Here is a 15752-nt window from a genome sequence, read left to right as displayed (position 1 = left end):
ACCCTGGTGGTCACTACCTGGAATTGCAGGTGTCAGTCCTGAAAGCAGGGAACCGAGGTCTGGGGCCCCAGCTCTGTCTTGCTCAGGCTCAGTACCCCAACCCATCCACCTCCGGGGGAGAGGTGATCAAGCAGGCAGCAATGGGGCAGGGGCCTTGGGGGCCAGAAGGAGGGAGCCACCTGACGACTCCATGGACAAAGGCTCCTCAGTGACAGAGAGAGAAAGGGGAGGGGCCAGCAAGCAGAGACTGTAAAAAGACAGGGTTTGAATGCTCTTCACTCCATGGTCTTTGTCTTCTCTCTCTCCCTCTCTCTCTCTCACACACACACACACACACACACACACACACAATTAGATAAGCTGAGTCAGTGCCTGAGAGGGAATGGAGACAAGGGTGAGAAAGAAATCGGTGGCTGAGATCTGGACACTTGAGGAATTTTCCAGGGCTTCTCAGCCAACGTCTGAGTCCCTGCATGGGAGCTGTCACCCCCAGCCCCACAGTCAGGCCTTTTCACTCTCCCATCAGGTCTCGGCAAGAAGCCTGCCAGGGGCGGTGTCTTCACCCATTTTACAGAGGAGGAGACCAAGGTTTAGGGAAGTGAAGTCTCTTGCCCGTGGCCATAAAGCTAGACAGAATGGACCTCAGGCTTCAATGCTGCAGGAGCCCACATCTCGGAGACGTGACACCGGGCACAGATAACCACTGAAATGCATGCAGCCTTGCACTCAGAATGATCTCAGGCACAGAGCTGGTGTTGCCTCATTAAAAAAGGCTTATCTCAGATGTCCCCACGTGGGGCCCAGGGCCCGGGAGGGACTTCAGGAGGAAATGCAGAGCTCAGCAGATCTCCCAGGATCATGGAGCAAAAGTAAAAAGAAAAAAATACAGAAAAGAAAATCACGGAAATTCAGACATGGTAAAGCCCTGGAACCCAGCTGGGGACACTGAGGCTCCAGGGAAGGGGGTTCCCCTGGGGTCCCGCCGCCTCAGTTACCTACTTGCTTCCACAAGTGAGGAAACAGGCTGAGAGGGAGGAAGTGCTGGCTGAGGAGACAGAGCTCAGTGACAGCCAAAAGGACACTCGAAAACAAGAATAACAACAACAACAACGATCATAATAATGGTACCGTAACACTTACTGAAGTGTTTACCGTGTTCCCGGGACCAAGCTAACACTTCTCAAGTGATCTTATCTGAACCCCACATCAGCCCTGTGAAGTAGATGCTATTACTACCCCCATTGTACAGATGAGGAAACTGAGGCCTGGTGCCCATCTGCATGCACAGCTAGGATGTGAACCCAGGCGATCCGGCTCCAGAAGCAGCTTAACCCCGCCTTCCTCCTGTTGTCACCACACTATCAGTCACTGTCTGAATTACCACGTGCTGGGCCCCACGCAGTCCTACTCCATCCTCCCAGCGGCGCAAAAGAAGCAGGAATCACAGCCCTGTTCTCCTGGTGAACAAACTGAGGTGCAGAGAAATTAATAAAAATTGCTCAAAGAGGCTGAAAGGAGGAGACAGTGCTGGGATTCGAACCCAGGGCTCTCGGACCCCAGCACGTGTTCTCCTCACCGCTCCACGCCAAGCAGCAGGGGCTACCCCTCCACAAGGGGTCAAAAAATCCACGAGGGGAGAAGGCTTCCCCAGCAGAGCCACCAAACACCCTCCACGTCATGAACCATGGCACAGTCAGACAACACCAGGCTCCCGGACAGTCACCTGCCTGTCCCCGTCCCCCTCAGGCCCTAGGGCCAGCCTGGGACATTCTCAACTGCGTCCACTCTGGCCACGCCAGCACCACTCACCACGAAGGGCCCGCTCCTCTTGTCCTTGCAGAAGCTGTGGCTTCTCCGGGGGCCCGCGGCCACAGGGATCACCTGCTGGAGCAGCAGCTCATTATCCTGGAGGGCAAACTCCCTCCCCGCTGGCACCTGAGGCACAGGACACAAGAAGAGGACTTTACTGGGGCTTCCCTATTTGCAGGAAGAATATGTCACACCGAGAGAGTCCATTCTGACCTAAAAGGGCAAAGAAGAAAATTAAAGCACCAGATGCTCCATCCCCCCATCCCGCACCATCTCATGGCAGGTGGTCCACCTCAATGAACGGGGGTAATATGAGGGATCAGCAGGTCTGGGTTCAGCCCAGCCTCAGCCACTTAGTAACTGTGTGACCTCGGCTGTGTTCCTTAACCTCTCTGAGCCTTGACCATGTGGGGAAAGACCCCCTAATAATCGTCCTCAGTTCAGGGATGGACCAGCCCATGGAAAGCATGTGACTCAGTGCTGCCACCAGGGGGCAGACGTGCGTAAGACCTGGGTGCCTGGTTGGCTTCACCCTAGTCTCGCCCATGCCTGGCATGTGGGGAGCCCTCCGTAAATGTTAGCCTGCCTCATCACTGCCACTGGCAACTCTGACGACCTCATTTTAGACATCTTTCCATGCATCCAAACACGTGTGCACATATACAGAGAAATGGTACATGAATACAATGGAGTAGGTGTGCTGGTATGAATCCTGTTACTTTTATATATAAGGGGATACAGTCACAAGCCAGTAAACACAGGACTCTAGAATGTGGATTTTACATACCTCACACTGTCCCTGCCCAGAGAGGGACGGCATCTGCTTAAGAACACATAGCATGAGTGAACAGCATGGCTGGGTTCCTGATCCCTTGCCTCACAGCCTCTTTTTTGATGCCTTATGAGGCTCTCTGGTTCTCCTCTGACCTCCCTGGCTATTCCTTCTCAGGCTCCCTGCATCTCAGAGGGACATGTGAAAGTGTGACTCAGGCCAGCCACGCAGCCTCCTCTTCTACATCACTCCCTTGGGGTTTCTTATCACACCCCATGGCTTAAGTAAATCCCGTGTATACACGGACGAGCCCGGTTTCTGTCTCTCTGTGTTGGGACTCCAGACTTGCAGATCCCATTGCCCACTTACCACCTATGGTCACTGCTCACACTGGTCTGAGACCTCATGTGCCCCAAACAGGCCTCTCCATTCCTCCTCTCCAATCACTCCTCCCCACCTTGTCCCCGTCACCAGCTGGGTAGGCCAAGACCCTCGGGTCACTCTCTGTCTCCTCTTTCTCTCCGTCCCATCAACAAAGCTGATACTGCCTTCAAAACATGCTGCAAACCTCACATCATATACCAACATCGACTCAAAATAGATCAAAGACCTAAATGTCAGAGCCAAAAGGAGAAAACTCTTAGAAGAAAATATAGGCTTATATCTTCATGACCTTCATGGATTAGGCAAGGGTTTCTTAGATAGGACACCAGAAGCTCAAGCAACAAAAGACTAGTAAACTAGACCGCATCAAAATGAAAGACTTTGATGCTTCAAAGGGCACCATTAAGAAAGTGAAAAGTGGGACTTCCCTGGTGGCGCAGTGGTTGGGAATCCGCCTGCCAATGCAGGGGACACGGGTTCTATCCCTGGTCCAGGAAGATCCCACATGTCACGGAGCAACTAAGCCCGTGCACCACAACTACTGAGCCCGCGTGCCACAACTACTGAAGCCCGCACGCCAAGAGCCTGTGCTCCACAGCAAGAGAAGCCATCGAAATGAGAAGCCCGCACATCGCGAAGAAGGGTAGCCCCTGCTCGCCGCAACGAGAGAAAGCCCGTGTGCAGCAACAAGACCCCACGCAGCCAGAAGTTAATTAATTAATTGATTGATTAATTTTAAAAAAGTGAAAAGACAACCCACAGAATGGGAGAACATCCCTGCAGATCATTATGTCTCATAAGGCACTTGTATCCAGAATGTACAAAGAATAATTACAGCTCAATAATAAAATAACAAACAAATCTAAAAATGGACAAAGGATCTGAATAGACATTACTCCAAAAAGGTACACAAATGGCCAATAAGCACGTTAAAAGATGCTCAACGGGAAATGCAAATCAAAACCACAATGATCATTTTGCAATATATACAAATACGGAATCATCATGTTGTACATCAGAAACTGATATAACATTACATGTCAATTATTTCTCAATTAAAAAAAAACCACTGTGAGATATCACTTCACACTCACTAGGATGGCTAGAATCAGAAAGACAGATGATAGCAAATGTTGACTAGGATGCAGAAAAATTAGAACCCTCATACACTGCTGGTGGGAATGCAAAATGGTGCAGCTGCTTTGGAAAACAGTCTGACAGCCCCTCGAAGGTGAAACCTGGAGTTATTACCATGTGACCAAGCAATGCCACTCCCAGGTACATAGCCAAAGAAATGAAAGCGTACAAAAACTTGTGCAGGAATGTTCATACCACCTTCCTCCATAATAGCTAAAGAGTGGAAACAACCCAAATGCCCATCACCGATGAATGGATAAATAAAATGGGGTGCATCTATACTGCAGAATATTATTCGGCCATAAAAAGGAATGAACTACTAATATATGCTACAATACGGATGGACCTTGAAAACATTATGCTAAGTGAAAGAGGTCAGTCACAAAGGACCACTTCGTGTGATTTCATTTATATGAAATGTCCAGAATAGACAAATCTATAGAGACAGAAAGTAGATGAATGGTTGCCTGGGCCTGGAGGGTATTAGGAGAACAGGAAGTGACTGGTCAGTGGGTACCGGGCTTTCTGGGGGATGAAGAAGATATTTTAAAATTGAATGTGATTATGGTTGCAGAACTCTGTGAATATACTAAAAGTCACTGAATTAACTGTACACTTTAAATGGGTGAATTGCATGGGCCATGAATTTATATCTCAATAAAGCTGTTACCACCTCCTCAAAAGATGCTGCTATCCCCTCCACAGCCACCACCCTGGTGCAAGCCCTGTCACCTGTCTGGGGACCACGGCAGCCTCCTCACGGGCCTCCCTGCTTCCACTCTCGCCCAGAGGGCAGCCAGGGGTCTCTCTGAGACGCGGATGGTAGCAGCAGCTCAGAACCCTTTGCTAGCTCCCTTACGCTCTGGCCCCTCCTCCCCTCCCCAGCTCAGCTCTGGCCAGCATCCCAGGGCCCACTGGGGTCCCTCCAGCATCCCCAGGACCAGCTCATCTCCACGCTGGGGCATCTTCACTCGCTGCTTGTGCCTCTTCCCCGCAGATCCCAGCCTGCCTGGGGTGCTCGGGGGCTCCCATCACTCACATGGCATCTGTCAAGTCCCTTCCCATGAGACCACCCCTTAGAGAAAGGGGGTGACAGGGAGGTTACTCTATCTCCCCAGGACTTACCACTCTCTGAATGATCCCACTCACTCACTCTGCTTGCCCATCTGGACCAGCCCTGTCTGCTAGAACACTCTGTGATTATGGCGAGGTTCTCCATCTGGGCTGACCGATACCATGGCCATGGGCCACTTGTGGCTTTTGAGCACTTGGATGTGTCCAGTGTGACGAAGAAACTGAATTTTGGATCTTACTTAATTTTAACTAATTTAAATTGAAAGACCCACACGTGGCTAGTGGCCGCCGTATTGGACGGCACAGCCTGATACAGTGGACTGGGCCCTCCCAGCAGCCCTGGTGCCCAGAACAGGGCCCGACACCAGACTCGTACACTTATTCAACGTGTGAAGAGATGAAGGTTGATCCTAAGTGCATCCCTCTGACTTCCACAAACCTTCTCCTCATCAGGCCCTGGGCCAGGCACTTGACTATATGTTACTTTGTGATAAATCTCCAGCAAGTCCATGAGACAAGCAGGATTCCCATTCTACAGGTGAGGAAACTGAGGCTCAGAGAGGTCTGGCAAGGTGTCCAGAGCCACACAGCTGGTAAGTCACAAAGCTAGGTCTGCCCAATGCCAGGTCTGCCCCACTTGCAGTCCAGGGCTGTTTCCAGGAAGAAGTCAAATCATGAAAGTACAAAGTGTTCATCTTCCTAATGAAGAATTCTTTTTCCAAAAGAAAAGTGGCGGAACTTAAGACAGCAGGTTATAGGAAGGAAATACAAATGGTCTCACACACAAGTGACAAGATGGAGGGCACTCACTGGGGGCATGAGCTCCAAAAGTTTGATAACCCAGCCAGCTGGCAAGGCTGAGGGAAGACGGGGCCCTGTCATCACTGGGAGGATGTGAACTGGTACAGCTCCATTGCATGGCACGCTGGCAGTCCTGCAAAATCACAGCCCCCTTCCCCCGTGGAAGGGCAATCACCATTCTGAACCCACAGATATACCTGCACATACATGGTTTGTAAATAGTAAAAGGTGGGAAATATCATCCACCTCTACTATGCAGCAGTTAGAAACAATGAGGACGCTCGCTATCTGCGGGCTGAATGCAAAAGTTCTTGAAGAGGCTTTATACAAAAAAAAAAAAAAGGCAGGTAGCAGATCTGTGGGTTCAGCATTGACCCTCCACCGAAGAATCTCCAGGGGAGCTTCTAAAACTGACAAAGGCAGGCCGCACCCCAGAGACTTCGGCCAAATTGGTCTGGGGGGAAGCCCCTGCACTGCTGTCTTTTAGGACTTACCCATAGGCAACCAAAGTTTCAACCACTCTTACAGAATGCTCTCTTTTATGGAAAAGGGAAGGAAAAACAAGACTTACATATTCACATTTGCTTGAATTTCTGGAAAGAAACTCTAAAAGAATTTGGGCAGAAAAGAATATGACTACAGGATGAGGAGGAACGGGAGGGATGGAGAATGAGAGGTCTGGGGGAATTTTTACTTTATAAGTATTTTTGGAGCCATGTGAAAATATTCTCTCTTGAAATGAAAATAAATCATTTGATGAAATGAAATACTATAATTGGGCCTGGGACAAAGTTCTGATAAATGTTAAGTGAAAAAGAAAGAAAGAGTGAGAACGAAGGGAAGAGAGGAGAGGAGGGAGGGAGGGAGGAATAACTTTAATTGCAATCACACCCCAAGTGGGGCACATGAGCAGAACTGGCTGTCAATCAGGAAATCCTCACCCAAGGAAGCAGAGATGCACCTCAAGATGCTCAATGAAGCCCTAGAACTCAAATCAACCCAAACGTCCGTCCACAAAACTCTGGATAAAAAAAAGCTTGGGCTCAGTCACATAATGAAATACTTTGCAACCATTAAAAATAGTAAGGTGATTATATATGCATTATTTTTTTTCTGTTAACGTTTTAAAAGCAAGTATCTGGGTGTATATCTGAGAAAAACAAAAAACATTAGCTAAAAAAGATCCATGCACCCCAATGATCACAGCAGCATTATTTATAATTGCCAAGGTATGGAATGTAAATGTCCATCAACAGATGAATGGGTAAAGAAGATGTGCTGTGCATGTGTGTGTATATGTGTGTGCCACACACACACTGGAATATTACTCAGCCATTAAGAAGAACGAAATTTTGCCATTTGCAGCAGCATGGATGGATTTGGAGGGCATTATGCTACGTGAAATAAGTCAGAGAGAGAAAGACACATACTGTATGGCATCACTTATATGTGGAATCTAAAAAATACAACAAACTAGTGAATATAATAAAAAAGAAGGAGACTCACAGATATAGAGAACAAACTAATGGTTACCAGTGGGGCATGGGGGGAAGGGGCAACATAAGCATGAGGCGGGGGGGAGATACAAACTACTGGGTGTAAATAGGCTCAAGGATGTATTGTATAACACGGGGAATATAGCCAATATTTTGTAATAACTCTAAATGGAAAGTAATCTTTAAAAATTTTACAAAAAATTTAAAAAAAATTTTAAATACACGACAGAAAAAACAAAGCAAGTTGTGAGATTTTCTAAAGAATGCTGCCATGTTTCCACAGAATAGTATGCATTTACCTATCTGTGTCTGGGCCAGGGTGCCCCAGCCTCAGATCTACATACATTTGGGGCTCCATGATTCTCCGTGTTGGGGGCTGCACTGTAGGATGTTGTGGAGCACCCCTGGTCTCCACCCAGTAGATGCCAGGAGCAAACTCTTCCCTGGTTACGACAACAAAAAACGTCTCAAACTTTGCCAAATGCGCCCTGGGAGCAAAGCTGCCCATGGCCCAGAACCACCAACAGGCCTGGAGGGGAGGGTCCCAGTGCACCAGAGGGTCCTCATTTGGGGGGGCTTTCCATCCTACACCGTATGTTTCAATAATATTTTAAATTGTGCCCAAGCATTCACTACTTTTGCAATAAGAAAAATACAACAATTATAAATCAATACATATGCGATGGGTAAGCCACTCTGGAGTGTAGGCAAGTCTCCAAGGAGATCAAAAACCGTAACAGTGGCTGCATCTGGGGGACGGGAAAGGAAAGGGGTCTGTGGGGACATTTCTCTATACACGTTTTACACTCTTGTAAGGTTTGAATTTTCAACAACCAACATTTTTTACTTCTGTTCGGCTCTTATTTATTTTTTAAAGGTCAAGAACCAAAGATCTTTGGGCAGGAGAGAAGAGGAACGGGGAGCTGTTCCAAAGCTTCCCAGTCCCCTTTGTGAGAAAACAGATCCCCTGACAATGAGCGCTCCTGGGGCCCCGGCACCCCGGGCGGGTGTCCAAGGCCGGGCTGGGGTGGCCCCTCCACGAGGCCCCGAGTCTCCCGCTGCCGGCGGGCCCCTCAGCCAGGCGCTGGCACGCACATGCAGTGTCACATTTCCACGGCCTCTTCCCTCTCTCCCTTCCCCAAAACAACAGGCTGGAGCCGGGGGGGGGGGGGGTGGTGGTGGAGGGAGGCGAAACCCTTCCTGGAGGCGCATCTGCGGAGCCCGCTGCCTGCCCGACCCATGCTGGGCACTTTACCTCCTCTCCGCCTGGTCGCAGCGCCTCAAGGAAGGAATCCCCGTTAACTCCTAACTCCAGAGAGGGGGAAACTGAGGCTCGGGGAGGCCATGTGCCTGCTCTGCACACAGCTGAGCCGGTGAGCAGCAGAGCAGAGATTCCAACGCAAGCCTGAATATGGTCGTTGGAAGACACGTGGGTTCAAAGTCCGCTTCCACCACTTACATGCCCTGAACCTTAGGTGAGTTCTCCTATCGCTTAATTTCCATAACATCCCTTTCTAGGTTGGATGGGGGGTGACAGGAAGGGCCCCATAGTCAGTTACCACACTGGCCCCAGGGCATGCCGTTTTTTTTCCCACCTCTGAACCTTTGCCCATGCTGTGCTCCTACCAAGAATGCCCTCCCCTCCCCTAATCAGCCCATCCGAATTCATATCCATCCCTCAACGGGGGGCTCAGGCCAGGGCCTCCTCCGGGATGTCTCCCTGGGCGTCTTCTCCAGCGCCTCACTCTGCACCACATCCTTTCCTGGCCGTCAATCACCGTGTCCCACCTCCACACAGAGATCAAAAGCTTCCCGAGGGCTGACTCCATGCCTCAGATTTCTTCCCCACCTTCATGATCTCTCATTCCACTGAAAGCTCGGGTATCGGGCCAGACCTAGGTGCAAACACTGGCTATGCCACTTGGTGCTTTGTGACTTGGGATAAGTTACTGAACCTCTCTGAGCCTCAGTTTTTTCCATCTGAACAAGGTGATCATACCTGCAGCAGACGTTGTGGGTGCCCTACCCACCACTCAAGTACAGGCCAATGCTGCATGAGGATTTTCCTCTCCACCACTGAGCATGGCCCCAGCCAGGTCAGAGGAGTCTGAATGGTAAAAGCCCCAGACACAGCTTCAGGCAAGGACAGAGGGGAACTAGGAAACAAATACCCCAGGTCCCCTGCCCCTTGGACAGGACCACCCAGAGGTGACCTGTGCTGCTCCCCAGGTGTCTCCAGTGAGAACGAGCCTCAGGTGCCCACACCTTCATCACCTGCTTCCCTTCCCTGACTCACTTCTCCTCCCCACACCAGCTCCTCGGGGGATCACCTCCTAAAACAACTGGCAGGGGGCTGCTTCTATAGGAACACAAACCACGACAATCCCTCTCGAGTGGACTGTCCTGAGGCTCACGTGAGCTCGCTCATTCAACAAACGCTTCTTGAATGTTCACGAAACATCAAGCAGGATGCTGGATTCTGGGGATACAATGATGAACGTGATGCAGCATACTGGAATACAGCAGGTGCTCAATAAATGATATCTATCGTGATCACTGTAGCCCAGAGGTTTAAAACTGGTAGCCCACAGGCTGTATAGTGAACGCAGACAAGTTTTGTTTGGACGAAGCTGCATTTTTTTAGTACTCGGTCCTCATTTCATAAAGGGGGGAGGGGATTACAGACAAAAATCTGGGTCTTTCCGGTTCTCTTGATAAATCAGATCTGCCATCTCAACACCACCTTCCTCACTTGTCAAGTACCAGCCGGGGCTGCACAGCGGTTGCCCCCTTCCGAAAAGGCATGGGATCTCCATTTGCCACAAGCCCCACCACTCCCTAGCGTCTCACACCCAGCCTGACTCCACTCATTTCCATACTCACCTGGCCTACCCACGTGGGTTGTGAGTTTGAGACCCCTGGCCTGCATGTTTAACAACGTTTGACAAAACTGCAACATGGTTTGTACTCACCTTTTGACTGTCTTGATTCCCCGACTCCTGCTGACAGAGCCCCGTCTTGATGTCTTTGGCCTCTGAACTCTCCCTGGGGAGGCTGGGCCTCCCTTTGGGCTGCTCTTGCCTCCTCTCTCTGGCTTCCTGCATGATGGACAGGCCCTCTCGGATTTTGAGAGGGGGGCCTTTCTCCGAGTGGGCCCTCTTGACATCCAGCAGTGACCTTCCATAGTCCCATGGCTGGTTGCCCCATTGGGTCACACTGCCCTCCTCTCCCCTCCCGAGGGATTTCCTTGGGGGCCCTTTCTTCTGGTCAGTGGGGGAGGACCTGGGTGGCATGGTGGCCCCGCTGCCCAGATCCTCCCAGGAGGTGGTGGGCTTTGACTCAGCCAGGGAACGCTGGCACTTTGCACTGTGATGTTTACTGATGAAGGCCTTTTTTTCACCCTCGGTGACCCCCGAGCCTTTTTTCCTGGGACCTGCAGGGCCAGAAGAGGCCCCTGGATATTTCTCAGGAGCTGAGTGCGGCAGAGCCCACAGAGGAGGGCTAACCTTGGTGTTCGTGGCTGCCCCCGGGGTCTCTGCCAGCTGCTTGCCCGAGCCGGGGGTAGAACTGGGGTTTGTTTCGGCAAAACTGGCTTGTTTCCGGGGGCTCTCAATTTCAGGGCCCTCCTTCAGGCTCCTCCGTCTCCGATCCACCTCGCCTTGCTGGCCGGGCCTCTCAGGATTCGAGCCTCTGGGCTCTGCAGGCGGGCCCCCCGTCCGCTCCTGAGCCTCCCTGGGGCCTGCGGCCGGCTGTCTCTGGTACTCGGCCATCAGGGCGTCAATGTCGAGGACGCTGGACCTGTAGCCGTCCTTGATTTTACCTGGGAACGTCTCGCTGACCACCTCCGTCCTCCTTCTAACCAGGAGATGGGTGGCTTTCAGGTGACTTTTGAGAGGCGGAGGTGTTTTGGGAGCACCACGGGCGGGTGTCTTGTTCCCACCGTCCTTCCAGTCGCTGTGAAAACCAGTGCTGTCTTCCGGTCCCCGACGGACCCATAAAGCGTCGCCATCGGAGATTCTCTCGCTGGGAGGACCCAGAATCCTGTCCCCAAGAGACGCCGGCCTCGGAGTCTTTGGAAAGCTTACGCAGTCATGCTCTCTGCCTGGAGCCTGGTTTTTACTGCCCATGGTCTCCAGCAGCTCTTCATGGTTCAGAGAAACCAAGGTAGATGTTAAAAGATGAGGCGATGGAGGTGGGGCTATTTTTCTAGAATGTTCCATCAAGTTTTCGGGCCCAGGCTTAACAACACTCTTTGCTTTTTGAGTGTCGGGAATCTGATATGTCACTGCAAAAAAGGTCGCCTTGGGTTCCACAGATGACCCTTGCTTTGCCGCTGAAAGAACCTGTGACACGCCCGGGTTCCCCTGCTGGGGCTCCTCCCAACCGTGGGCTAGTTGGAGTTTTCCTAAGGCACCTGAGGTGCGGGTCAAATAACCCGTCCGTCTCTGCTCTGCCTTGGAAGAGTGCTCTGGGGCCAGGAAGCTGAATTCATCGAACTTCACGTCGTGGGGTAACGTGCGCCGCCTCCACCTCTCCATCCTCTGGTCGCTGGGGCTCGCCTTCCGCATCCTGGCTTCGGGTTCCGGCACCCAGGCCGGCCTCGCTCCACCCTGGCCGCCAGCCACGGCGAGGGGCCCCTTCTGCAGCAGCACGTCTGCCTGTGGCTGGGCTCGGAAGTCAGAGGCCTCGCCCTTAGCGCTGGAAGGAGGCTCCAGAGGGCCCCCCTGGGGGGGACCCCTTTCCCCTGGCTTTATTCCGGCCCCTTCGATCCCCTGGTGCTGGGCCTCCTGGATGGCAGCCTGGATGGTCCTCGCAGAGGTGGCCTCGGGGCTTGGTTCCGAGCCTCTCTCTTCACTGACCCCCACGGTGGCTTTCTGCCAGCTGATGGTCACCCCACCTGTCCATCTGGGTGACAGACAATTGCCTCCAGACGTGTCCTTTAGCTCTCGGTGGAACTCAGGCTTTGGCCCACTGACCTCACGCGTCCCTCGAGCTTCCCAGATCAAACTGGCCCTTTGGACGGACCCCACCTGGCCTTCCAGCCTGTGCTCGGGGTCAGCAGGGGTCACGGCAGGGGTGACCTCCTGGGACAGCGAGAGCCGAGACTGGCTGCTCCGGAGCGTCACAGCCTTCTCCTCGGGCGCCGTGGGGACAGCCTCGCTGTGCGCACGCTCCCCGACCGCGTGCATGATGTCATACCTGGGCTCGACCCTCTCGGATGCGGGAGGGCTTTCCAAGAGCTTGAGGCAGGGGTTATTACTGCACTTTTCACCCACAGGGTATCTTCCCAGGAGGGAAGACGTATGATGCTGTTTGGGCTCACCGTTGGAGAAGGCAGTCCGTCCAGATTTCTTTGGGTTGGGATTTTCCAACCACTCTTTCTTCAGGTATGTGGTTTGCAGGAAAGAGCTTCTCGACCCAAGGAACCTGGATCTGAGCTCCAAGACATCGGCCGTGTCCCTGGGGGTCATGGCTGCGGGACAGTGTCCTGACAGGTCAGCCACGGTGTGCTTCTCCACGTGATGTTCGAACACTGTGGCCCACACGGTCTGGAAGCTTCTGTCATCATCCGGGGTGCTGGCGGAAGGGCTCAGAGGCCCCACCACACTTTCACTCCAACTGCTGCCAGGGGCTTGGTCAGAACTGTCTTTCCACTCTGTCTGCCTGGATTTCTCCCGGGGCATCGCAGGCTTCCAGGGGCTTCTTGGGACAGATGCTCCGTCCACACCATGCCCTTCCTTTTGCTGTGGAAAAAAAAAATCCAATTTAAGTTAAAGGGTTTGAAATGGAGGGAATTCCCTGGTGGTTCAGTGGTTAGGACTCTGGCCTTCCATTGCCAGGGCCTGGGGTTCGATCCCTGGTCGGAGAACTAAGATCCCACAAGACACGCAGTGCAGCCAAAAAAAAAAATCTCGGGGTGCGGTTTGAAATGGAAAGAAAGAGATGAGGTGATTGAAATAGTTGCTTTTATTCGTTTGTTTGTTTATCTATCTATCTATCTATCTATCTATCTATGCCTGCCTGCCTGCCTGCCTTGGGTCTTTGTCGCTGCGTGCAGGCTTTCTCTAGTTGCAGCGAGCGGAGGCTACTCTTCGTTGCGGTGCGTGGGCTTCTCATTTCGGTGGCTTCTCTTGTTGCGGAGCACGGGCTCTAGGTGCGTGGGCTTCAGCAGTTGTGGCACGTGGGTTCAGTAATTGTGGCTCGCAGGCTCTAGAGTACAGGCTCAATAGCTGTGGCGCACGGGCTTAGTTGCTCCGCGGCATGTGGGATCTTCCCTGACCAAGGCTCGAACCCGTGTCCCCTGCATTGTCAGGCGGATTCTTAACCACTGCGCCACCAGGGAAGCCCTGAAATAGCTGCTTTTAAAATCACAGCAGTGAGACACCATAAAATCTTAGACTGAACACAGCCAGTGTGGGTGAGGATGTGGTGAAACGGCCACTCTCAGACACTGTTGGTGAGAAGATAAATGGGCATGATTCTTAGGCAACTCAGTATATCTGTCATGATTTTAAGACACTCATTTCCTTTTACCTGGCCGACTTCCTCCCAGGATTCTTGCTTTGCCCACGTGCACTAGTCTATGTGAACAAGAAAGTTCATACAGCACTGTTTGTGAAACAAAAGAACACAGAAACAACCTAAATGCCCATCTGAAGGGCACTGGCTAAATTAATTCTGAAATATTCAAACAATTGAATACCACACAGGCACTTGGATCCACAGAAGCGGGGGCAGGTCCCAGTGTCCTAACGTCTAAGAACACACAAAATGTCGTGCTGGTGGAAGAAAAGCAGGATGAGGAACTATATATTTATAATAAAATACCATTTTAAAAAACTACATGTGTACATGTGTATAAACATGTACGTGTGTACATAAACAGTGGAGAAAAGATAGCAATCAAACTGGGAGTGAAGGGCTTCCCTGGTGTTGCAGTGGTGAAGAACCTGCCTGCCAATGCAGGGGACACGGGTTCAAGCCCTGGTCAGGGAAGATCCCACATGCCATGGAGCAACTAAGCCCGTGCACCACAACTACTGAGCCCATGAGCCACAACTACTGAACCCACGTGCCACAACTACTGAAGCCCGCAGGCCTGGAGCCCACGCCCTGCAACAAGAGAAGCCACCACAATGAGAGGCCCGTGCACCGCAACGAAGAGTAGCCCCTGCTCGCCACAACTAGAGGAAGCCTGCATGCAGCAACAAATAGCCAATGCAGCCAAAAATGAATAAATAAAATAAATTTTTTAAAAAACTGTGGGTGAAGGAGTGAGGGTAGGAAGAAGAAATAAGGATGAGAACGTCATCTTTTAATCCTACACATTTTAGTTCTGTTGGGTTTTTATAATATTCATGTATTATTGCTTGGTTATAGTTAAAATTTTTCTTTTCTCTTAGAAAAAACTCTACTTTAAGAAGTTACACAAAGATGTAACCATACGACCCACCAATTCCATTCCTGAGTATATACCCAAAAGAACTGAAAACAGGTGTTCAGACAAAAACTTGTACACCAATGTCCACAGCAGCATTATTCACAATCGCCAAAAGCTGGAAACTCAAATGTCCGTCAATGGATGAATGGATAAACAGAAAGCAGTATATCCATGCAATGGAATATTATTCATCCATACAAAAGAATGCAGATACACGATATAGCGATACACGCTATAACATGGATGAACCTTGAAAACATAATGCAAAGTGAAAGAAGTCAGACACAAAAGGCCACATACATGATTCCACTTATATGGAATATCCAGAATAGGCAAGTCTACAGAGACAGAAAGTAGATTCATGGTTGCCGGGGGCTGGAGATGGAGGATAAGGAGTGACTGGGTAAGGGGTTTCCATTTTGGGAAAACTAAGGGATCTTAGTTCCCTGACCAGTGATCAAACCCGCGTCCCCCGCAGTGGAAGTGCGGAGTCTCAACCGCTGGACTGCCAGGGAAGTCCCTCTCTACCATTTTTAAAGAAATGACTCAGAAGATCCAAGGATAAAAACAGGGCAAACCACCCACCCCAGGAGTGGTGGGCACTGTCATTCAGAGCCAGCTCACCTTTGTTAGGGGTTTATGATGGGAGGGGTTCAAATGGGCCTGGAACCAAGCTCTGGTGTTTAAAACTCTGTATAATTTTCTTAAAAAGTAAAACTATGTGATCCAGCCATTCCACACCTAGGTATTTAACCAAGAGAAAACAAAATAGATGTCCCTACAGAGCCTTGCCCACAGATGTTCACAGAAGCTTTATTTGCAATGGCCCCAAACTGGA

At 51.0% G+C, this 15752-nt stretch overlaps 1 protein-coding gene across 2 annotated transcripts in view; it reads right to left on the bottom strand.

Annotated features, from left to right (window-relative positions):
• KIAA1671 overlaps positions 1-15752 on the bottom strand; it is a 187283-nt gene that overhangs the window by 111328 nt on the left and 60203 nt on the right. For both annotated transcript variants that reach the window (XM_082640080.1, XM_082640081.1), the window contains exons 5-6: positions 10446-13217; positions 1810-1935 (exon numbers count right to left, since the gene is read on the bottom strand). In XM_082640080.1, coding sequence (XP_082496206.1) covers positions 1810-1935; positions 10446-13217 — 2898 coding nt within the window. The remainder of the gene's footprint in view (positions 1-1809; positions 1936-10445; positions 13218-15752) is intronic.

The sequence above is a fragment of the Mesoplodon mirus genome (genome assembly GCF_964341445.2).
Source record: "Mesoplodon mirus genome assembly, chromosome: 13".
NCBI classification, from domain to species: domain Eukaryota; kingdom Metazoa; phylum Chordata; class Mammalia; order Artiodactyla; family Ziphiidae; genus Mesoplodon; species Mesoplodon mirus.
The sequence above is the reverse complement of the archived record's forward strand: the minus strand, read 5'-3'. Positions and strand labels throughout refer to the sequence as shown.